General features: G+C 32.2%; 2 protein-coding genes across 2 annotated transcripts in view; both read left to right on the plus strand.

Moving 5' to 3' along the window:
• LOC134719266 (uncharacterized) overlaps positions 1 to 24,277 on the plus strand; it is an 86,242-nt gene extending 61,965 nt beyond the window's left edge. The window contains exons 8-14 of the mRNA XM_063582269.1: positions 3,375 to 3,450; positions 3,901 to 4,158; positions 6,431 to 6,871; positions 14,458 to 14,597; positions 16,944 to 18,137; positions 21,938 to 22,421; positions 23,371 to 24,277. Of these exons, the coding sequence (XP_063438339.1) occupies positions 3,375 to 3,450; positions 3,901 to 4,158; positions 6,431 to 6,871; positions 14,458 to 14,597; positions 16,944 to 18,137; positions 21,938 to 22,421; positions 23,371 to 23,447 (2,670 nt within the window). The 3' untranslated portion in view covers positions 23,448 to 24,277. The remainder of the gene's footprint in view (positions 1 to 3,374; positions 3,451 to 3,900; positions 4,159 to 6,430; positions 6,872 to 14,457; positions 14,598 to 16,943; positions 18,138 to 21,937; positions 22,422 to 23,370) is intronic.
• The window catches only part of LOC134719215 (uncharacterized), a 347,702-nt gene that overhangs the window by 202,619 nt on the left and 118,576 nt on the right, over positions 1 to 26,507 (plus strand). The window lies entirely within an intron of this gene.

Below are 26,507 nucleotides of genomic sequence, written 5' to 3' on the forward strand. Positions count from 1 at the left end.
ATGAGGTCAAATACTTGTGTATTAAGAATTAGATGCATATTAGAGTGGTCTGTGTAATTATGTAAGACAGAGATTGATAGGTAATGTGGTCAATTTGATTGGCAGTTTAGGAGGTGGGGCATTGTAATTAAAGGTCCACCTTGTCTCTGATTGTTTAGTGATAATGACAGTTGTCAATCATACTAGTTGAATCAATACCCACTTACCTAATCAAAATGTTTTTAAAAATGCCTACACATCAACACACCTTAATGACATACATTCTTGAATCAACTGCTCCAATAATATACCCAGTTTTTTTACAGTTTATTTGTGTATTATGTGCACATACATGAGAACCATATATATAGGGAACTATATTTTAGTGTGAATACATTTAGTAACAGTAGCTAACCTGTCCTGTTGTTAGGGAGGGTGGTGCCTAAGTAAAGATTTAGAACAAGTTCTAATCTTTCCAAAAACAGTGTTTAGGGAGGTAACTCTTACAACATTAAGTATTTTGTTACGCGGTTGTCAGTTTTTAAAGCGCATAAACTTTACGATATCATATTCCAAATATCTAAGCGACATCTTGTGAAACAACAATACTACGCAAGAAAAAAATTAGGCTTAAGAAAAATAATAATAATCAGAACGAAATCAGTAGGTCTTTCCACGAAAGTTGGAAAGACATAATTATTTGAAAAAGGACATCACATTATAAATCATGAGTAAAATATTGTTTGTCGTCCATTATTTGGGTATTAGGATTTATGACCGAAGTCACCATCACACAACTCAAGTGCCAGATAGTGTGGGTTGTATCGTCAGCCTGGTCAAACGAACAACTTGAAAATATGTATTCCCAACTTCTCTAGAAAGAATAATGTGTCTGACGTATGTATTTCTTGATCTTATATTCATTTTCCAAACATAATGTGCAAATTATGGGCAAATTTGGAATTTTTTTTAAAATCATTAATTTCATTGACAAAAATGGGCCTTTAAAATAAGCCTTTTTACTTAATTTTGTAAATATCTAAATAAACCAATGAAATTTGGTTTTTTAAACAGTCATCTACAATTAGAAGAAAATAAAACAAAACCTTTGATTGTATGTTCTTGCACGCCTGAGAAAACAATATTTCAATTTTTGTCGAGCCTTCGACTTAAGTCGAAAAAGCGAGACTAAGCGATCCTACATTCCGTCGTCGTTGGTGTTGTTGCGTCGGCGCCGTCCACAAATATTCACTCTGTGGTTAAAGTTTTTGAAATTTTAATAACTTTCTTAAACCATACTTTCTACCTTGGACAGAAGCTTGTTTATGATCATGAGATACATTTAGTATCCAGAAGAAAATTTTGTGAGAATAAAATTCTATTTTTTCCGTATTTTACTTATAAATAGACTTAGTTTTTCTGCGGGAAAACATTACATACACTCTGTGGTTAAAGTTTTTAAAATTTCAATAACTTTCTTAAACTATCCTGGATTTCTACCAAACTTGGACAGAAGCTTACTTATGATCATAAGATAGTATCCAGAAGTAAATTTTGTGAAAATAAAATTCCATTTTTTCCGTATTTTACTTATAAATGCACTTAGTTTTTTTTCTGCGGGAAAACATTACATCCCTCTGTGGTTGTAGTTTTTAAAATTTTAATAACTTTCTTAAACTAGCCTTGGTTTGTACCAAACTTAGACAGAAGCTTGTTTATGATCATAAGATAGTATCTAGAAGTAAATTTTGTAAAATGACAAATCCATTTTTTCCATATTTTACTTTAAATGGACTTTTTTTCTGCCAAGAAACAACACATTTATTCTGTGGTTGAATTTTTAAAAAAATTGATAACTTTCTTATACTATTTTTTATTTGTACCAAACTAAGACAGAAGCTTGTTTATGATCAAAAGCAAGTATCTAGAAGGAAGTTTTGTTAATATTTTGTACCTGTGTATCTGTATTTTTCTTATAAATGGACTTAGTTTTTCTTCCAGTTAAAGTTTTTCTTCCAGTTAACATTACATCCAGTCTGCAGTTAAAGTTTTTAAAACATTTATTAGATTCATAAACTATCCAGGATTTTTTACCAAACTTGGACAGAAGCTTCCTACAATCCAAACATGGTATCAAGCGAATATTTTTATTGATTTTTTCCCTCATTTTTGTTGATTCTGCAATTTACAGCAAAAGTAGGCGAGACACTGGGTGCCGCGGAACCCTTACAAATTTTTGTGTTTATAAACAACAAATGAATACAAGGGGAACAACCAGAGTTTTTCTTTGACATTTTCTTATACTAAAATGAATAACTCAATGTCTTCACTCACTAGTTTTATTAAGTATAGTCTGTTTCATCAATTATCTAGCAAAGAACGAAATCATTTTCTATCTTGTCAAATGTTTGGTGAATTGATATATTTTGAAATTACAAATTAAAAAAAAATGGGGGTGGGAGATTTGATTTTTTAGCTTTTTTTTGGGGGGGGGTGGGGGGTGGGGGGTGGTCATATTATTTTCTTCAAGATTGATCAAAATTTCAATTTAAAAAAAAAAAAAATTGGGGGAGGGGGTTGTTCTCATATCTAAGCAATTGAAAACCAATTAATTCATGTAATTAAAGGGAGATTTGCATTTTTTACAGCTTTCATTGGTAGGACTGTATAAATTGAAAACTAATAAATTAAAGGGAGATTTGCATCCTTTACAGGTTTCATTGGTTGGACTGTATACGTCAGACCTCAGACAATTCAATGTAATTACACCAAACCAGTCATATAAAATGTATAGGCCTAAGTCTGTCAAAGGAGGCTATACATGATTTGTGACAATGCAAATACTAAACTTTAGACTAGAAATGAATATCTTCAACCAATGAATTAAAAAATACTAATATCTATTTAATTTCACAAATATGTACTGAATAAGCATCATGTAAATCATTAAATAAAGAAACATGAAATTTATATGAAGTTTTAAACAAGGGAAATAACACTGAACATTCTGAAACTGATTATTCTAGTAAGGGAGACAACTACATATGCACCTTCATATTTAGTCAACATGCATCACTATGCATTATCTTTAAATTATGCGGCGAAGAGGAACAATTTTGTTCAATACAATGACTGTACCTATTATAACAAATAGATGCAAACAACAGAATCAAAGTTGGAAATAAGTAAAGAATTACGGTCCATCCAAGATAATTGTCTGTGTCTAGTTAAAATAAGTTGTGATTGAATTGCGCATTTCAACTTCCTGTAAAATATAGAGTTATTGTCCTTTAAACCTAGTGGCAGGTAGAAAGGCTATTAAAATATGTGTATTAAACTAATTGACAAGTTTTCAAATGGGGCATGATAGTTTATAGCATATTTTTCTTTTGTAGACTGCCATGTCAAAGACATCACCAGAAGTAACTCCTGACACCCATTTACAGAAACCTGCAGCACCAGTAGTTGAAGGTAATAATCTAATGTTAATTATTCAGATACCGGCTGAAATGATTTATAATTACCTGTTTCTAATATACGGAAACCTTGATATCTGCTCATAATGTTATAATGAAAAATGATGGAAAAAAACAACAAATTGATGGGAAAAGTGAAGTAGGCTATTGATGAAGATTGATTGATTACAGATCACATTAACTTTAAAATCATTTCCATCTAATTTATATTTTCCTCAACGTGCTGAATATATTTTGGATAATCATTCTTACTAGTTCCTCTGACAAGGCATGTGACGCAACATAATCATAAAGGCAACAGTAGGATACCGCTGCTCGAAATTCATAAATCGTTTGAGACTAATATGAATTGTATGTCTCAGAGCTAATATGTATAAATCGGTAGACGAGTATGATCTCTTACTTATGACTTTTGAGGATAAAAATTTATTTATTTACATTTCAGACAGCAAAATACCAGAACAAATAAAAAAGATGGATCATGAGTCGATTGCCATTTATCTGAACGCCCTTAAATCAGGTTCAGAAAGAAGACGAGATATAAATTTAATAATTGTTGGAAAAAAATCTGTTGGAAAGACTTCCTTAGTACGAAGATTGTTCGGGGAGGAGTTACAAAGAGTAAAAAGCACAAATGGTGTAGAAATTCATCGGCGAAGATGTCGAATAAATCTAAGTAACTGGGAATGGAATAAAGTGTTAGGTAAATATGCGATTTTTTTCTCACCGTCGTTTTACATGTTTTATTTATCATGTTTATTGCAAAGTTATCATAGAAAAACTAAAACATAGTAAACATAATTTTTTTTTTTTAAGTTCTGTGTATGCTGTTTTTATGTTTTTACTCTTTTTTTTTATTTATTCAATTCTTGGAAACACATTTATGCTAGACCCTAGTATGAACCGTATGTCTCAGACCTAATATGAATATTCAATATTTAATTAATGGAATTAAAGATAGGCATGTTGGATGTAATTTAAACTAAAATACAGACTAATGATCTCTACTACATTATCACAATTGTTTTTTTTCTTCTCAAAAATGACTATGCTTATGTAAACTTATCCTCGCATCCGTTTTATTATATGTAAAAATGTTTTTGTTTTTTTTATAATTATTGTTTTCCAGTCATTTTGCCAGTGTACTCTTTTATACTTGAGACTTAAAAAGCTGTGTAATTAGGATTTTTTTTTAATAAATTTTTAGTGCCTGCATTTCATGGTTATATGATCTTCAACGTCTTATTAAAAATTGTTCTCAAGAATACAATCAAAAGTAAAAACACAAAAATACCGAACTCCGAGGAAAATTCAAAAAGGAAAATCAAAAATCAAAAGGCAAAATCAAAAGTCCAAACACACCAAACGAATGGGTAACAACTGTCATATTCCTGACTTGGTACAGGCATTTTCTAATGTAGAAAATGGTGGATTGAACCTGGTTTTATAGCTAGCTAAACCTCTCACTTATATGACAGTCGCATCAAATTCCATTAAATTGTCAACGATGCATGAACAAAACAAACATACTCAAAGAGTAAAAATGTCAAAAATAGGGGTACAACAGTCAATATTGTGTTATCATCTTAATATCTCTACATAAACAACAAATGTAACAAAGAAGCACAAAAAGGCATACATTAATTTAACATTCTCATTTTGCTTTTCTTATACGGCTGAATTTATCTATGTAAAGTCTACCCATAATGATAGAAGGTTTCATTACTGGTTTAAAAATGCGCGTTTGAAATTCGCACAGGTAGATATAAAAATAATTTTGTCGTATGACGGCATACATAAAGGAAGACTTACGTAAAGTTGATATAACAAAAACAGACTTAACAGTAAAAGTAATAATAATAAATAAAATAATGGTGTGGTTCAAAGTATGACGGGATACATAAGAACAGTTTCACGTCAAATACGGCTGAATTTATCTATGTAAAGTCTACCCATAAATGATGAAGTTTTCATTATTGGTGTAAAATAGCGCGTTTGAAATTCGCACAGGTAGACATAAAAATAATTTTGTCGTATGTCGGCATACATAAATACAGACTCACGTAAAGTAGATATACCAAAAAACCAGACTTAACAGTAAAAGTAATAATAATAAATAAAATAATGGTGTGGTTCAAAGTATGACGGGATACATAAGTACAGTTTCACGTCAAATGTATATCATGAAAAACAGACTAAACAGAAAAAGTAGTGTTATTGAATAAAATAGTTTTGTCATTCATAGTATTCAAGATCCTTAAGTAAAAGTAATATCAATCAATGAAATAATTTTGCCGTTCAAAGTATGTGGTTTTACACAACCACTGAGTCACTTCAAATGATTATCTAAAAAAGACTTATAAAAGAATTCTATAATACGTAATTGAGATGATAACAAACGTCAGTACGCAAAATCTATCCTTCAAGACCATCTTGTATTATTTGTGAAGTTGATACGGAATATTTATCAACAAGTTCTTGGTATCTTCCGATGAACTTTTTTAGAAAAAGGACGAGACGTTCTTTGACATACCCCTGGTTCATCAACTTTCTGCTCAGACACTGGTGACGTTTTACAAAGTCTGAATAGGAGCTGCAAGCTCTTGAATACCTTGCAAATCAGCGCAAAAAAAACTAAATGAAAATGTTTAATCAGATGGATGTCTGGATTGAGTGTTGTATAAACCCTTTGGCAATTTAATCCTTTAGCAAATACTTTATGTCTACTGTAATTTCATTATTTCAATTACTGCGATCGTTGTTACTGTAAAGGTTTTATATGAAAATAAAATGTTATTGATATCTATATCTTTTAAATGCAGATACTTTTTTTTGTGTTTAGTTTCTGCGAAACGGGTGAACGTGGTTTTCTTTATTGTTTTTTTATTGTATAACATATGAAATGGGTGAAGTTTAATTCTAACTTCCATAGATTTCTTCTATACTTTTAACACTTTTTACTATTTTTTTTGTAGATACAAGATTAGTAAAAGAAGCAAGTATCAACAATAGAATATTGCAGTCAATTGTCAAAGAGTTGCATCAAGATAAAGAAAAACCAAAGCATGACATATTGGAGATATCAGATCAGATATCAACAGATGATAATAAGGGCACAATCACCAAAAATATTGAACATGACGAAGAACCTCAACCCAAACATGCTAAAATGAATTATCAGTTTGCTTATCCGGAGATTACAGAACCGCCGATTTCTAAACTGGCAAAGGATGAGCTGTTAAGTATAATCGGATCTGCTGTAGACTTACAAGACGAAGACGACTATGCAAATTTAACAGTGTGGGATTTTGCTGGTGACATTGAGTATTACAACACACATCAAACGTTTTTGAATTCAGAAGCAATTTTTCTTGTCGTAGCAAATTTACATGACATAGATGACACAGTATCCTACGGTTTGTAAAGTCAATTTGTGCTTCCTTATCAAATTTAAAGATATAATTATATTAAACGTAGATACGAATTATTCTTGATGTTCAGTTCAGATAAAAACAATGAAACTAAATATTTAAGACAGCAAATTTTAATACGTGGCTTTTTTGTTAAATGATTTTTATTATTTGCTCTAAACCACACTACTTTTCGTTTTTCATTTAATATAGCCATTTACTATCTTGACTTGCATCTAGAAATTGACAATGAGGATCGGATGAAAACAAAATATCGTGACAAAAGAGATGACTTCAGCTTCTCAATTCATTTCCTGTGTAGCAACATTCTGGCAGTGTCTTCCCATGAAGTATATATCTCCAAATTGATACGATATTCTAGGACTTGTATTTTCTATCATGATGTCCTTATACGAAGGTTGCTGCTCACAAAAAAGCTATCAAGCCAAGTGTTAAAGAGGTGCAGTTGCAATTATCCCTTCTAAAAATTTACAGATGCCATCAATAGTTGGTTTAACATCATTGACTATCTGTTTTAAAGATGACGACGGATATGTTCCGAAGGTCGTAACTCCACTTTTGTCTCGTATGTAACCTACTGAATTATACTTATCACCAGGTTTTTAAATACAAAAACAACACGACAGGTGCACATGTAGAGTAGAATCTTCCCTGAGTGTATGAAATCATCCCCGGTTTTTGGTTGGGTTTTCTGTTGCTCAGTCCTAAGTTTTCTACGTTGTGTTTTGAATATTTTTGATTGTCGTTTTAGTCTTTGGCGTTCTTTGTCATGCCTTTGTCAGTTTATTTTCGTCTTTGATTATAAACGTTCCTTTGGTACCTTTCCCCTCTCTTTTACAAGTAAAATCGTGTAATATACTTGTAGCTAACCTATTTTATATAGTGCTTAAAAGATATCACCACAAATTTTGTTTTCTCCTTATCTCATACAAACATCCTTTTTAGCTCACCTGGCCCGAAGGGCCAAGTGAGCTTTTCCCATCACTTTGCGTCCGGCGTCCGTCGTCCGTCGTCCGTCGTCGTTGTTAACTTTTACAAAAATCTTCTCCTCTGAAACTACTGGGCCAAATCAAACCAAACTTGGCCACAATCATCATTGGGGTATCTAGTTCAAAAAATGTGTGGCGTGACCCGGTCAACCAACCAAGATGGCCGCCAGGGCTAAAAATAGAACATAGGGGTAAAATGCAGTTTTTGGCTTATAACTCAAAAACCAAAGCATTTAGAGCAAATCTGACATGGGGTGAATATGTTTATCAGGTCAAGATCTATCTGCCCTGAAATTTTCAGATGAATCGGTCAATCGGTTGTTGGGTTGCTGCCCCTGAATTGGTACTTTTAAGGAAATTTTGCTGTTTTTGGTTTTTATCTTGAATATTATTATAGATAGAGATAAACTGTAAACAGCAATAATGTTCAGCAAAGTAAGATCTACAAATAATTCAAAATGACCAAAATGGTCAGTTAACCCGTTTAGGAGTTATTGCCCTTTATAGTAAATTTTTAACCATTTTTCGTAAATTAAAGTTATCTTTTACAAAAATCTTCTCCTCTGAAACTACTGGGCCAAGCTAATCCAAACTTGGCCACAATCATCTTTGGGGTATCTAGTTTTAAAAATGTGTGGCGTGACCTGGTCAACCAACCAAGATGGCCGCCACAGCTAAAAATAGAACATAGGGGTAAAATGCAGTTTTTGGCTTATAACTCAAAAACCAAAACCTTTTGAGGAAATTTGACATGAGACAAAAATGTTTATCAGGTCAAGATCTATCTGCCCTGAAATTTTCAGATGAATCAGTCAATTGGTTGTTGGGTTGCTGCTCCTGAATTGGTAATTTTAAGGAAATTTTGCTGTTTTTATACGACCGCAAATTTTGAAAAAATTTCGTCGTATATTGCTATCACGTCGTCGTCGTCGTCGTCCGAATACTTTTACTTTTCGCACTCTAACTTAAGTAAAAGTGAATAGAAATCTATGAAATTTTAACACAAGGTTTATGACCACAAAAGGAAGCTTGGTATTGATTTTGGGAATTTTGGTCCCAACATTTTAGGAATTAGGGGCCAAAAAGGGCCCAAATAAGCATTTTCTTGGTTTTCGCGCTATAACTTTAGTTTAAGTTAATAGAAATCTATGAAATTTTGACACAAGGTTTATGACCACAAAAGAAAGGTTGGGATTGATTTTGGGAGTTTTGGTTTCAACAGTTTAGGAATTGGGGGCCAAAAAAGGGCCCAAATAAGCATTTTTCTTGGTTTTCACACAATAACTTTAGTTTAAGTTAATAGAAATCAATGTAATTTAAACATAATGTTTATGACCACAAAAGGAAGGTTGGTACTGATTTTGGGAGTTTTGGTCCTAACAGTTTAGGAAAAAGGGGCCCAAAGGGTCCAACATTAAACTTTGTTTGATTTCATCAAGAATTGAATAATTGGGGTTCTTTGATATGCGGAATCTAACTGTGTATGTAGATTCTTAATTTTTGGTCCCATTTTCAAATTGGTCTACATTAAGGTCCAAAGGGTCCAAAATTAAACTTAGTTTGATTTTGATAAAAATTAATCGGTTGGGTTCTTTGATATGCTGAATCTAAAAATGTATTTAGATTCTTGATTATTGGCCCAGTTTTCAAGTTGGTCCAAATCGGGGTCCAAAATTAAACATTGTTTGATTTCATTAAAAATTGAATAAATGGGGTTCTTTGATATGCCAACTCTAACTGTGTATGTAGATTCTTCATTTTTGGTCCTGTTTTCAAATTGGTCTACATTAAAGTCCAAAGGGTCCAAAATTAAACTTAGTTTGATTTTAACAAAAATTGAAATCTTGGGGTTCTTTGATATGCTGAATCCAAACATGTACTTAGATTTTTGATTATGGGCCCAGTTTTCAAGTTGGTCCAAATCAGGATCTAAAATATTATATTAAGTATTGTGCAATAGCAAGTCTTTTCAATTGCACAGTATTGTACAATGGCAAGAAATATCTAATTGCACAATATTGTGAAATAGCAGTATTTTTTTTAATTAGAGTTATCTTTCTTTGTCCAGAATAGTAAGCAAGAAATATCTAATTGCACAATATTGTGAAATAGCAATATTTTTTTTTAATTGGAGTTATCTTTCTTTGTCCAGAATCAACTCAAATCTTTGTTATATACAATGTATATTCACTTTTTACTACCAACTGATAAATTAAAATAATCTTCACCATTCAGTGATAATAAGCAGTTTTTTTACAGCTTAATATTTTATGATGTATTTAAATGAGTAGTTATTGTTGCAAACTCCATTAGAAATTTAATTGAGATTAATTTGGAATAAGGGAAAGGGGGATGTGATTAAAAAAATTGGGTTCAATTTTCTCATTTTCTTCAAACATTTTTTTCAGAGGATTAATATTCAACAGCATAGTGAATTGCTCAAAGAGAAAACAAAAATTTTAAGTTCATTAGAACACATTCATTCTGTGTCAGAAACCTATGCTGTGTCAACTATTTAATCACAATCCAAATTTAGAGCTGAATCCAGCTTGAATGTTGTGTCCATACTTGCCCCAACCTTTCAGGGTTCAACCTCTGAGGTCGTATAAAGCTACGCCCTGCGGAGCATCTGGTTGGTTTTTATCTTGAATATTATTATAGATAGAGATAAACTGTAAACAGCAATAATGTTTAACAAAGTATTATCTACAAATAAGTCAACATGACCGAAATGGTCAGTTGACCCGTTTAGGAGTTATTGCCCTTTATAGTCAATTTTTAACCGTTTTTTCGTAAATCTTAGTTATCTTTACAAAAATCTTCTCCTCTGAAACTACTGGGCCAAATTAATCCAAACTTGGCAACAATCATCTTTGGGGTATCTAGTTTTAAAAATGTGTGGCGTGACCAGGTCAACCAACCAAGATGGCCACAAAGGCTAAAAATAGAACATAGGGGTAAAATGCAGTTTTTGGCTTATAACTCAAAACCAAAGCATTTAGAGCAATCTGACTTGGGGTGAATTTGTTTATCAGATCAATATCTATCTGCCCTGTAATTGGAAGATGAATCTGACAACCTGTTGTTGGGTTGCTGCCCGTGAACCGGTAATTTTAAGGAAATTTTGCTGTTTTTGGTTATCATCTTGAATATTATTATAGATAAAGATAAACTGTAAACAGCAATAATGTTCAGCAAAGTAGGATCTATAAATAAGTCAACATGACCAAAATGGTCAATTGACCCCCTAAGGAGTTATTGTCCTTTATAGTCAATTTTTAACAATTTTCATAAAATTTGTAAATTTTTAATTAACATTTCCACTGATACTACTGGGCCAATTTCATTATAGATAGAGATAATTGTAAGCAGCAAGACTGTTTAGTAAAGTAAAATTTAAAAACACATCACCATCAACAAAACACAATTTTGTCATGAATTCATCTGCTTCCTTTGTTTAATATTCACATATACCAAGGTGAGCGACACAGGCTCTTTAGAGCCTCTAGTTTATACGACCGCAAATATCTTGCGTTGTACGAACACATTTGATTTCCAAACAATAGCTTACATATTAGTGATTGGAAATTGATGAAATGTTACCATAAGGTTTCATGTAAAAAATGAAGGTTAGGATTGACTTTTGGGTCAATGGTCTGAACGGTTTAGGAAAAACAGAACAAAAACAAAACTTTTCTAATACAAATGTATCAATTGTTCATTTCTTGACCATAATCAATGGGATTTAATTCATAGTCTAGAACACTGTGGGTTCTTTATTATGCTGAATGGAACCATATTTCTATATTTGGGATTTTTGGCCCCATGTTTAAATTGATCCACATTGAGGTCCTATGGGTCCAAATAAAATTTAGTTTGATGTTAACAAAATTTGAATTCAATGGTGTTTTTTTTTATATGCTGAATCTAACTATGCAGAACTTCATGGTAGGTTTGTTTATAATTTTGTAAAAATTAATTTTTAGAAAGCTTTATATATATATATATATGTGTCAAATATTTAATAAGAATCCAATTTCAGATCTTTATCAAGCTTGCATGAATGAAGTGTCAATTTTCGCCCAAACTGTTTAGGGTTCGACCTCTTTGCTCGTATCAAGCTGCGCCTCGCAATGTGTTTTATTAATGTATAGCGTTTTGCTTTCAGTACATGGAAAATTTACAGACTCCATCATTAAATTGGCTTCATTACCACAGATTACCTTAGGCATGATTCATTTGTAGTAACCACAATATCGTTCTATTTACGTCGACTCTGACCTAGTGAGACTTATGGCCGAATTTGTACTTTTTTTCAGTAGTCAGGCTTTTACAATCCCTTTACTGTCTATGGTGTTTAGGGGTTTGATATATATATACAACAAAAAATTGACTACATTTTTTTTCTGCTACTGTGAATATATATTATTTAAATATCAACATTATAATAAAAAGTGGAAAGAAACAATCACACACACATAAACACACTCTTGCACTTGCATTAAGTTAACATATCATATATCTACTTGTGTATTGCAAAGAAAAATGTTATCTTTGTAAAGATCTGCTATTTATGAACTGTAAGTTTCATTTTTTATTTTATATAATTTGAATAAAAAATAATGGTGACTAATCGGTAAAAATGTAATCTACTAGGGCCCAGAATTAAGGTGTGGTACCATTTTTCTTTGCTATATAATGTCTCATTTTCCTGATATTTTCTTATTTTTGCTAATAGCCCTATAATACTTAGTTTCTTTTCATACAATTTACATTTGTATATATAGTTCTTTGCAATAATAATGATCAAATTCAATAGTAAACTCTCATTTTGAAGACCAAGAAAAATGTGCTTCTTAGATAATGTAAAGTTCACAAAATATCTTTTCAATTTTTGTGAAAAAGATTGCCATATAAAATTTGTTATTAGACATTCATAGAATAAATGCCCCATGGTTTCATCAGAAACCTTACAAAAAGTACAAAGCCTTGAATCTTTAAGTTTTACTGCATACAAGAAAATATTAATTTATTCTGTGTAAAAATTTGTATTGAAAAGTTCTTAAATAAGTGTCTTTACATGATTTTCTTAAAATAATATAATATTCTGTGACCAATCTGCAATTTCAATACCTAGTAATTCCTCCTATTGTAAGAACTTTTTCTGTTGGCAGTTGCACATTTCTGTCAACAAGATCTTTGTATACAAACTTTGCTTTTTTGTTACACAATAATCTTTCCAAAAAATTATCAATACAGTTAAAAGTTACAAAATTTACATGAGCAATGTTTTCTTTTACATGTTCTCTCATATACTTTGGAATGTTTGCAATGAGACCATAATACTCTAAAAAAAATGTTTGTTTGAAGTCTTGGTCCTATCTGATCAAAATTTTAAAATTCCTTAGTCTCTAAGTTAATAAGGTCAAACAAAGACTGCACTCCCCTTCTCTGCCACTGAATAAAGTACGGAAAATCTACTAGAGGTGCGAAATTTAAGATATCTAATGACAAAATATCTTGAACAGAAATATTGGTAGCAGGCCTTGCTACATGAAAGCTAAAAACATACATCCTTCCAAAAAGGATTGCTAAGACTATCAGAGATTTCTCTGAGTTTCTCCTTTTGAAAATGCAATACTCTTTCTCCACCATACTGTTCCAGGCTTTTTAATAACAATGCTTGCCAACTACCATATAAATTGGATGAAAACCTCTTCATCCAGCCAATCTTAAGGAATATATTAAAATAATGTATATTAATCATGTTTAAACCTCCTTGTGGAATATCTCCAATTAAAGTACTTCATCTAATTCGATCAGGTTTTCCATTCCATATGGATTTAAAGAATAAAGTATTCAAATCATTTAATTTTGATTCTGACAAGTTGGGTAGTGCAGTCAACAGGTGAATTAATTTTGGAAGTGCAAAAGTCTTGGTAACAGTAACCTTTCACATAAGGGTTAATTTTCTATGTTGCCAACTCTTAAGAATGCCTGACACTTCCTTTATCTTTTTGGAGAAATTAATTTCTGGCATACTGTCAAGATCTAAAGTGAATTCAATTCCCAAAAGTTTAAAATTTGAAGAGCACCACTGAAGTTTTAAACCAGGACAGAGAATCAGATCTGAATACTTTTTATTCCCAACCGAATTTGTACTTACCTTAAACAACAAGATGGGTGCTGAATGTGATATAGGATCTGCGTACCCTTCTTGAGCACCTTAATTCAACCCTGATTTATGCGAGGTTCAGGTTGTTCTCTCGGTTGTGTTCTATATACTAATGTTGTGCATACTTTTGTTTGTCTATTCTTTGGTGGTTTTTTTATCTGTTCGATCGTTATTGCTTTCTTTTTGACTGATGAATGTTGATTCGCCCGTGTGTAAATTTCACCTCTTTTTTTAACACTGATTTCAATAGTTATATTTTTTACTTGCAATATTATAACCATGATAACGGTCTGCAGGATAAATCATTATATATTTTTTTATTGAATGAAGTAATTATATTCTTAAGAACCATTTCAAGTGCAGTCATCCACCGAAATATTTAAATATTAATTTGTCTTTAATCACAGGCACATTCAATTTCTGGATGGATACAATACATTGTTATGGAAGCATAAACGACAAAACTGAAGCTGTATTGCTCGAAGGAGCTCACAACTTTCTAGACCCACCAGTTATTGCAATTGGTACACACAAGGACAAATTTCAGGTATTTATATCAAAGTAACAATGGAGTAGACATGTTAATTTAGTCTCTGTTTATAAAAACTTGACGACTGAATTAGCGCCTTTGAAAATATTTATGTAATGTTAACTTGTGTTCGTATAAAAACGGTATTCTAGTTAAGTTTAGACAATGGACATTGAAAATACTTCACCAATGTATAGGATCTATAAGATACGATTTGATCAAGTTGGTCACGACGTCTTACACATCTAACAGGTTGTTTATGAATCGCTGATTTAATGTTACGGTAGAGCGAGCGCAGTTTAAAAGGAAACTATGGAAATTGTTTCAGTCTAGATTGTACAATACATATTTCAATTTACTGTACAAATATGTACCTTTGTCATATTGAAAACAATGTATATCTTTTTCTGTCCTGTCAGTCATGCTTGTCAATGCTGATTGTCGTTTTTGTTTTTATACGCCCGTCAAAATATTGACGGGACGTATTATGGTATACAAATGTCCGGTGTCCGTTAGTCTGTCTGTCTGTCCGTCCCTCTGTCCGTCTGTCTGTCCGGCGTAAACATGTCGCACCGTAACTTGAGAATGACTTATCCAAATTTCATGAAACTTAATATAGTTGTTTCTTATGAGTGTCAAATGATCTGTATACTTTTTGATGAAAATAAGATTTAAACTTTTTGAGTTAGGACACTTTGTAACTAAAACAGGGGGTGTTTTTTCACATGTCGCACCGTATCTCAAAAACTTTTTTTGATTATGGCTTAAAACTTTAAAGACTTCTTAGTTATATTAAACTTAATATCTGTATACTTTTTGGTGATGATTCAAAATTTCATTTTTGAGTTATTGAATATTTTGTAAAAAAGGGGGAGGGTTTTTTTTTACATGTCGCGCCATATCACAAAAACAATTTATAATTATTGCTTAAAACTTTACACATGTCTTTGTTATATTACTCTGAAGATCTGTATATTTTTGGTGATGATTCAAAGTTTCATTTTTGAGTTATTGAGTATTTTGTTAAACAGGGGAGGTTTTTTTTACATGTCACGCCGTATCTCAAAAATAATTTATGATTTTTGCTTAAAACTTTACACACTTCTTTGTTATATTAATCTAAAGATCTGTATACTTTTTGGTTTTGATTCAAAATTTATTTTAGTGATATTTAGTTTTTTGTAAAAAAACAGGGTTGGGGGGTTTCGCATGTCCCGCCGTGTCTACAAAACAATAAATGGTTATTGCTTAAAACTTTCTCATCTTAATTTCTTTACCTGTAATTAACTTTGTCCAATAAGATACAATTCTAGTTCTAATATTTATGATTATTGCAGAAAACTTCAACACAAGACGTCGGGCGTATCATGTGCTCATGGCGCAGCTGTTTATTAAAGTTGTGCTTGGTCTTTCTAATTGATGATTTTGCATCTCAAGGACTTTTTTGAATGAAGTGTGAATGAGATGATGCTAGAAGTACTGGGTTTTCTTTGATAAAAGATAAAAAATATAAGCAATGTTCATTTATCATCGAAGACATTTCTCAGATATATCGACCGCCGCTGATTTGATGGAAAACGATCATCATTCAATAAATCTATTTTTAAGCTGCAATTGTATTGCCAACAAAAAAAAACGTCTATAGTTTCGTCTAATGTTAAACCTATCAATAAATTATTTAATTTCTCATATTTATAAATAACTAACTGGACTTTGCTAAACATTGACATTTCCTGATTTGTCAAAATTATGATTATTCAAGTCACTAGACTGATTTAAATGTTCACCATCAATTTGATTTTTACAATGACTATATACACTTTTTTCTCTTAGCATGTGTTTTTGTCTGCTAATTTCAATAAGTAGTGTTTTATCACTCATTCTTAATTTTGTCAACTTCCGTTCTTATTTAGTAACACACTTTTTGCCCCAGTGTTCGATTCTTTATGAATATAGAAAATAAAAACTATTATTAAAAACCCAACAGTATACAGAACACAATGTTCATAGGAAAATTAAAACTGAGCAACATGAACACCTCTGAAAAACGGGGATTATTCTCAGATGCCCTGGGTGGGTTAACAAATGCTGAGGAAAAACCATATAGCCGGCTTAAAAACATCCCGATTGAAAACATATGAAACAATTCAATACGAAAACTAACAGCCTAACTTATATCATAACAATTAACGAAAGCCAGATTATTTATATATCCGCTCTAGAAAAAAAGACACAGAAAAGTACAGATATGAGAATAGTAATAGTTACAGCCAAAAACATCTTATAACAAATCATGTATCTAAGACTGTTTAAGTTAAATGATAATGAAATAATACAATATCACTGTTTTTGTTTTTGCGAAAGGACGAAGAACAATGCAGAAAACGTCTGGAATCCTACACTGATAAAATATTTAAAGATTCCAAGCTTCACCTGAGATCAATTCACCTGATCTCCAACACAGAGGATGTAGAAGATGCTTTTGAAAAATTGAGGAATGATATATTTGCCACAGCAAAGAGTACTGCAAATTGGAATCGAGAATATCCTGTTAAATTTATTCAGATGGAAAAAGCCATCAACTCTGAACTTACGATCGGAAAACAAATAATTTCTTTTGAAAGATTAAAAGAACTAGGTGAGAAAATACCACTTCCGATAACTGATAACAAGGAGCTTCATCTCTTTCTCAGGTATCAACATGAAATTGGTAACGTGATATTTTTTGAAGACATTCCGTCATACATCATACTTGATCCCCAATGGTTAGCAAATGCCTTTACATGCATTGTTACAGCCCAGCAGTTTCAACTGGAATTACCACACTTACAATGGAACAACTTCAAACAAACAGGAAAGATGGATCCTAAGCTATTGGAAGAAATATTCAAGAAACAATCAGCAGACATGAGAATTCATAAAGAGCATATACTGGAAGTAATCGAAAAGTTTGACATTATCATCTATCCATTGCTACTGACGGAAAGTGGAAATGTACAAAGGGAGCATAGTGTTTTTTACGTTCCATGCATGCTTCAAACATTAAAAATTAAGGATATTGATGTATTGTTTAACGTTCCAAATGCTAGCAAATCTACATGTATGTGTTTTGTCTTTAGTTTTTTACCGCCGTATCTAATCAGCAATCTGATTGTCTCTTGTCTACGAGAATATCCTCTAGCAGTGGTGAAGGGCGAGATAGGTCTCTTCAAGGATTGTTGTGTATTCAATATTGACAGAACTGGCTGTGCAAAATTTGTATTAGCAAAGAGTAGTCATATGATTCAGCTGCAAGTATGGCAATGGGATGAAGTAGATACAGAGGTTAACCAAGCTGTTTTAAAAATTGTCGAAAGAGAAATCAACAGAATTATCAACACGCGATACAAGTTGAAAACGGTATCTTTCGAGAAAAAATGGAAGTGTGAGACCACCAGTTTCTCCTTTGACACAGGATTCCTTGAATTTGATCAAGTACATGATGGGAAAAAATATTATTGCGAAGAACATGCGACAACTCATAAATATAAAGACTATTGGTCTGGTGAGAAATTAAAGGTAATGTTTCTATTTGCTTTAGATTATTTTCATTTAGTGGGCATATATTTGTGACACGATAAAATCCAATTATTGGTAATTTGTATATTTATTCCTTTGATGTGTACTCGTTGCTAATGTAAGTATCAGTGTGGACTGGTTGTGATAAAGATAAAAGTATTGGGTCTATTCGCAATTGATATGCGCGTCTGTACAACGTAAGGATCTACTATCAGTTCCATTCACAAAATCGTGCGTGATTTTGTTTTCTTCACAGAAATGCACGTGTTGTTTGGTAAATTAACCGCTTGTCATTTTGTATCTTACTTTTTTGTAGCAGTAAACATAGTTAAGTTTTTAAGATCGACTTTGTCTAATTAGTTATCAACAGTACCAGGATTATAATTTAGTACGCCAGACGCGCGTTTCGTCTACCTAAGACTCATCAGTGACGTTCATGTCAAAATATTTATAAAGCCGAACAAGTACAAAGTTGAAGAGCATTAAGGATCCAAAATTCAAAAAAGTTGTGCCAAATATGACTAAGGTAATCTATGCCTGGGATAAGAAAATCCTTACTTTTTTAAATGTGTCAAATAAAGGCAACAGTAGTATACCGCTGTTCGATTGTCATAGATCTATAGCGAGAAAACAGATCCGTGTTACAAACTAAAATTGAGGTAAACACATCAACTATAAGTGGAAAACAACGAAACTTTTGTTTTACAGGAAATGTACGCAAAACCCGACCAACTTCAAACATTTGCGTAATCCACACTATAACATATAATTTAAAGCTCACCTAACCGTCTTCCGATCAGAGACAGAGTTTTCATTTATAAACTTGAATATTAAAAAGTCTTGTGTTGTTCTTATGTGTCTTCTTTTTATACGACCCCAACAAATTTTTGGGATCGTACAATGGTATGATGTCGTCGTCAGCGTCGTCTGTGTCGTCGTCCGAAGACACATTGGTTTCCGGATAACAACTTGGGAACAAACTGTGCCCCTCTACTTGCTAACTTCTTATATTTAGGAAGAAAGATAAGAAGTTAGCAATATCCTTTAACTCTACTTTCCGCTATATAGATGATGTTCTTTCACTAAACAATTCAAAATTTGGTGACTATGTGGAACGAATCTATCCCATCGAACTAGAGATAAATGATACTACAGATACAGTTAAGTCGGCTTCATATCTTGACTTACATCTAGAAATTGACAATGAGGGTCGGTTGAAAACAAAACTTTACTACAAAAGAGATGATTTCCAATTGCGAACTTTCCATTTCTAAGTAGCAACATTCCAGCAGTTCCTGCATACAGGGTATATATCTCCCAATTGATACGATATTCCCGTGCTTGCATTTCCTATCATGATTTTTTTTTGATAGAGGGTTGCTGCTTACAAGGAAGCTATTAAACCAAGAGTTCCAAATGGTGAAGTTGAAATCATCCCTTCGTAAATTTTACGGACGCCATCACGAGTTGGTTGACCGTTATGGAATAATCATTTCACAAATGATATCGGATATGTTCCTTACGTCGTAACTACAATCCCCTTCCCTTTCATGAATGTGACCTACCGAATTAGACTATTTACCGGATTTGTAATCACATAAGCAACACGACGGGTGCCACATGTGGAGCAGGATCTGCTTACCCTTCCGGAGCACCTGAGATCACCCCTAGTTTTTGGAGGGGTTCATGTTGTTTATTCTTTAGTTTTCTATGTTGTGTCATGTGTACTATTGTTTTTCTGCTTGTCTTTTTCATTTTTAGCCATGGCGTTGTCAGTTTGTTTTAGATTTATGAGTTTGACTATCCCTTTGGTATCTTCCGTCCCTCTTTTAGTTTAAGTGAATAGATCTTCATGAAATTTTTTCAGAAGGTTCAATACCACATAAGGAAGGTTGGGATTGATTTTGGGGATGATGGTCCTAACTGATTAGGAATTAGGGGCCCAACAGGGGCCTAAAACAAGCATTTTTATTCTAGTTTCAGGATAATAACTTGTGTAGAAGTATTTCAATTGCTCTGAAATCATACCACAATGTTTAAAACCATAAGAAGAAGGTTTGAATTCATTTTAGAGGTTACGGGGCCAAAGTTTAGGAATTAAGGTCCAAAAAGGGGTCAAAACAAGCATTTTTTTTTGTTTCAAGACATAACGCATGTGTAATTGTATGGATGTCTCAGAAATTGTATCACAATGTACTAAATAACAAAGGGGAGGTTGGGATTAATTTTTGGGTTAATTGCCCAAAATATGTAGGAATTAGGGGCCAACAAAGGGCCAAAAAGAAGCATGCTTCTAGTTCCAAACAATCATGACAAAAACTGGTGTGTAAGTGTATGGATCTCTCTGAAACTGCAATGGAAAGCATGGGATTGAGTTTAAGGGTTATTGCTCCAAGGGGGTTTCAAAAAGTTTGGGGGTTGGGGATTTTTTTTTATTTACCATTTTTTTAAGGGCTTCCTTTTTTTCAAAATTTTTGTTGAAACTTTGACTACAATAATTTTGTGACAAAAACCTATATTATGTTAAAAATTTGATCACAATCCAAATTCAGACAGAATCAAGCTTGAATATTGAAACCAAATTTGTCCCAACTGTTCAGGGTTCAACCGTTGAGGTCGTATAAAGAGGCGCCCTGCGGAGCACCTGGTTCCGTTTGTTCAGAAGGATTTGTTCAACCTCTTAATTCACTATTGAGGGTTATAATTCATATTCAGACGCAACACATAAAAAGTGACCAAAAGGTTATCGCATGAGACATGTGAGAGAAGCTAATAACATACACACTTTTTACATTTTTTGTGGGACATTAGCATAGATAAAGGTTGCATTGTAAATATATCAATAGCTTTTCTAAGATCAAAGAACAATTTGTGAAAAAAATATAGGTTACCCTAGGGTCTTCGTCGATTCATATTTCTGTTCCGGGTTATAAACAAATAACATGACACGGAAAATATCACGTAAAGCGAAAGTAAAACAGTTGAGTTATATCTATTTATATCTATTTAAATGTTTGAAATCAGAAATGAACTTTCAGATAATTTACAGCAAGCCTACATGCTCCACGCCCACACCTGACAATTTGTTTAAGTGCCTCCTTTTTATGCCTGTTAAGTGCTTTCCTAAAATTAATGTGATCGTCTACAGGATTAACGCTGTATAACGAAAATATTAATGTGATCATTAAGCAAATTATCCATCCTATTTTACTTGTTTATGATTGTATCTTACTATGCTATATGAAAAATAAAGAAATGTTACTGACCGGTATGTTGCTATTATATTCTGAGTTGTTTTATGTATGTTCAAGGCAGAAGAAATGAAATGCATGTAATAATGCATCTTCAATTAATTGAAGAGAACGCCATGTTTACTTGGTTGCGTTGAATATCATAGCATTTTGAATAGCCCCTAAATATCTATCTTTGTCGAACAACATACTACGAAGCTAGCTCATTTAGAAAAAAATGCTCCACTGTTAAATAATTGTTGAATGGAAATACTTCTAGTTTATCTTTAAGAACACTGTGCCATGCTTTGTACAAATCTCGCATGCTTGCAATGATATATATGTATATCTTTTTCATAGTTTTTTAATTATTCAAATAAATTTGACGTAATTTTGAATATTCTGACGTCACATTGAATTTTCTGTCTTATATTAATTCTGTGTTCTATCTTTTTTCGCTGTCTCGGTGTATTTACTGCCTTGACTATATTTGTAGGTCTACCTACCTGTTAATAGATGGCAATTATATAGCATTAGTTTGTATCATTACATATTTCATTGATATTATAGGCTCCCGTTAGATTAAGTAGTGAGGAACAGAATTACGTCAGAATGTCAAAGATAGTTCTAGAGGTATTATCAGGGGTTTTATACGATCGCTTATTCTTAGATACAAAGACTGGAGAAATACTTGATCGTAAAAAGTTGGACATAACAGAAATGTGTAAGAAATATTGTGCTTTAAAAATAAACTTTCCAAGTCAAGGCTTTAGGAAAATAGAAAAGGTTGACGAGATTTCTACCACTGAAACTACTATTGGTGACGACATTCAACGGATACGTGTGATCAGAAATGAAATGCAGCATTCTTCTGTCTTTGCATTAGATGACGCACGATACAAAACACTAATCAAAATAGTTCGTGCTATGCTAACTAGATTTGATCAGTGTAACAATCCAGCAGGTGAATCCTACGTAAAACGATTAGACGAAATCAGGAAAATGGAATTAGAGACCAGGAGTTTTGAAGAGATAAAAGAACGAATGAAAGCAGGTAACTTAAGTGATATCTTTTTCATGTTTGAAGTACAGGAACAAATCCTCAATCTTGAAAGACAGATAACACCACGCTCAAAAAGAAATCGATGAAAAAGAGTACAACAGTAAAATATTACTACACAAAACAGTAAAACTAATGCTTTGAAGCCATAAAAAAACGTTCTCCTTCGAGCTCGGCTATTGACGATTACGATCGGAAAACGTGAATACAAAAGTTTATCCTGTTAACATTTCTTTGTTAATAAAGGTAGATAAACTGCAACTTTCAATTATAATAAGTCTCGTCAGATAATATAATACTTTTCTAAAACTATTAGAAAAATGCTTGCTTTTATACAGAAAAGACAAATAGGAATGAAAGTATACAAAACCAAATATATCAACCCCGAATTTAGAACACCTAACCATTTGTATGCATGATGTGCTTGTCATTTGTGTGACGTTTTGTATAATATGTGTAGATAGTGTCCATTACATTACCTCCTAATCAAAACAAATGTTCTTAAACAGCTATTAGATATATCTAGACTTAAAAATGTCAAAGTGAAAACAAATCGATATTTACGACTTGTGTTTTATACCTTGTTGATCTATTTCACATATTTTGAATTATTGTATTGTATCTTTCGACGTAAATATGCTTCAGACATGTATATTATGTATACGATTTAACTGTAGTTCAACATCATTTAGATGCATACAAAATATGACAACATCCGGAAAAATCAAACAAATACTTAAACCAAGTCTGCATCATCAATTCAAAATTAAAATGAATAATAATACATACAACACATCATCTGGATAAAGCGAACACAACTAAGTTATTCTTCATATTAAGGTAAACGATTGTTGCTCTAATTAGGTACATTATGTTATCTCAGTATCGGATGCAAACACGTTTTACAAATGATTTTTTGACGGAATTTCTTTTATTTTTTCAGGATTGATAGAACAGATAGAAAAGATTCATGCAGTTGTCGATAGTGTGGTATCTGATGCTTTGAACGATATTTGTTAATTCATTTTTGTATACACCATTTGCGGTCAATGGGATAAATATTGAATATGTGAAAAATTTGCATATACGAAAAATGTAATGAACTACTCAAACTATAATTTACTAATTAAATTGACAAAAAAGTCAATGGTAAACAATAAATATAAACAAGAAGATGCGGTTTGAAAACTCTCCATTCGAGTCCCAATGTAATAAAAGTTAACAATAGGTCAAAGTACGAAGCCGCGGCGCACACCAATCAGCAAACTATAAATTATAGTGTAAAACTATTCATACTGGACGACCGAGGTCTTATAACAGAGTAACACATATGAACCAAACCAACAAACCACATCCATCGAACAATAAGTTACTGACTTAGGACAAGCGCATATAACTGCAGAATGTGTTTGATATATTAACTAGTATTTCAAGATAAGTTAAAAAATAGTTGTTAATCAAAAAGTTAAATCATCAATATGTTTTATCATTAAAAGAAAGCTTTGTGTCGAAAGTTGTGAAATCAAGGATCTATGACATAAAAGACTGTGTACTAAGTGTAACACTAACGCTATTAAAGATGAATACCATTTTATACTTGAATGTAAAATATATAGTGAAATCCCCGAAAAGTAAATTAAAAAGTATTATTAAAGAAATCCATTTAAAAAACTAAAGAGAATTAGAGGCGAACAATTGTTCAGGGAAATATCCTTTTGAGTAAAACTGTTGTTCATGTTTACTATACATTATATATTTTCAATTTGAGTTATCTTTCTTTGTCCAGAATAGTAGTTGAATCAACGTAAATCATTGTTTTATACAATATACATTGTATATTCACTTTTACTACCAACTGATAAATAAAAACAATCTTTACCATTTAGTGATAAAAAGGACTTTATTTTGAATTGAGATCAGTTTTGGAAAAAGGAAAAGGAGGATGTGAAGAAAAATTGCAGGGGGGGGGGGGGGGGGGGGGGTGTAGGGGCGGATGTTAAATTTTCTCATTTCAGATTTCATAAATAAAAAGAAAATTTCTTCAAACACTTTTTTGAGAGGAAAATATCCAACAGCATAGTGAATTGCTCAAACGCAAACAAAATATTTAAAGTTCATTAGACCACATTCATTCTGTGTCAGAAACCTATGCTGTGTCAACTATTTAATCACAATCTAAATTTAGAGCTGAATCCAGCTTGAATGGTGTGTCCATACTTGCACCAACCGTTCAGGGTTCAACCTCTGCGATCGTATAAAGCTTCGCGCTGCGGAGCATCTGGTTTATATTTATCCTGTTCAGTGCTATAAACCAAATTTTACGTAAAATGTCATTGTATATAAGAAAATAACCATTACTGGAAGTTAACCAATCAAATTTTCACCCCTTTTCAACATGTGTGCAAGCTTTAGTAACCATGTAACCCCTAGTTTCCAAAATATTCTATAAAAATCCCAAATAAAAAAATAATGGTGCTATGAAATACCCAAGATATATGTTTATGACCCAGACAATTTGTACTGCAATGAAATGTAGGATAAATTACTGTCAAATTCAGGGGAATATATTTGTATAACCTTTTTTTTTGTATGCAACTTGATGTGACGTACTATGATTTTGTGGTATCACCTAAAGTAGTGTCGACTTCGGTCGATAACGACTATTATTTCTATTCTTTTTTAAGAGGACACCGGCCTTCTAAACAGGAAATAGCTGTATTGCTCCATTATTATATTTCTGTGGATATATGCTCATATTGTGAAAAATGTGGGTCACATTTTTAGAACAGTTCATTAAAGAATGAGTGTCTAGCTGACTAGTTTTGTCATTTTCATAAGGTGAGCGTACTGATATAATACCAGTTAGACACATTTGAAGCAATATTTTCAATGTCCAACATTCTTAAAATATTGCCCAAATTACTTATTAACTTCAGTTTTACATAATTAATCAATCAATCAATCAAAATTGTGTCATTTCAACGCAAAGTAATCAATATAATTTGCGTTGAAATGACACATTTTGATTGATTGAATGATTGATTGTTAATTGCTAAACGTACGGTGGCAAATGTTTCATGAATGTTCAGGACGAAAACAAAATAACAATGAATACAACCACAGCTCCTGTAATAAAAGCCGTCTCGGATTAAGGGCAGTCAAATTTACCTGTGTAGGTGTGTATGATACTGGTAAAGATGGTTTATGAACAATAACATAACAATATATTTAACTATACATAGAAGAGGACTTTGCAAAAAAACAAGATCATTATTCATATTTATTTATATAATTATCATTAGATTGCATTCTTTCTTAGCCGTGATCGATAAAATTTAAAATCGTTGTTCCCTCACACTTTTTTAATTTTTTTGTTAAATGACTACGTGGAAATTCCACGAAATTATCAAGTCTGAATCCGCCTTTTAGCTCACATGGCCAAATAGGCCAAATTTACTAACCACAACCATCATTCGGAAATCTAGTTTAAAAAAATAAGTGTCCGATGTCAACCAAGATGGCCAAAATGGCTAAACTAGTCTAATGGGTAGTAAAATACAAGTTTTGACTATTACTTTGAATACCGTTATAAATAGAAAAAAATCTGACAAGGGCTGTTCAGAATGTTAATCTCTATCAATTTTCAAAACTATCAGACGCCTTACTTTAGGAGTTGTTGCACTTAAAACAATGATAAATGTTTCTATTTGTTTGTCATGTTTCCTTTTTATCTTGAAAACTATAATATATAGAGAGAAACTTTAAGTAGCAAAAATGATAAGCACGACATGTTCTACAAATAATTCTTAAAAGGTCAAAATTGTCAGTCGACTCCTTATTCGAGTTATCTTAAAAGATAGACAAATGATAGATTGAAATTGAAATAAGCGAAAAATATCTAAAGTCTAGCACTGGAGATGCGAAGTCTAGTGCTATAGATATACATGCATAACGCATCTGTTCTTTCAATTTTACTAGCCGTTGGGTTATCTTTTTTCAAGTATTTTAAAGTGTTTGAGATAATATCAAGTATCAAAAACGTTCGTCGACGCAACTCCCAGCATATGTTGGGCCTGTTCA

Source organism: Mytilus trossulus, chromosome 5, assembly GCF_036588685.1.
Source record: "Mytilus trossulus isolate FHL-02 chromosome 5, PNRI_Mtr1.1.1.hap1, whole genome shotgun sequence".
Lineage (NCBI taxonomy): Eukaryota > Metazoa > Mollusca > Bivalvia > Mytilida > Mytilidae > Mytilus > Mytilus trossulus.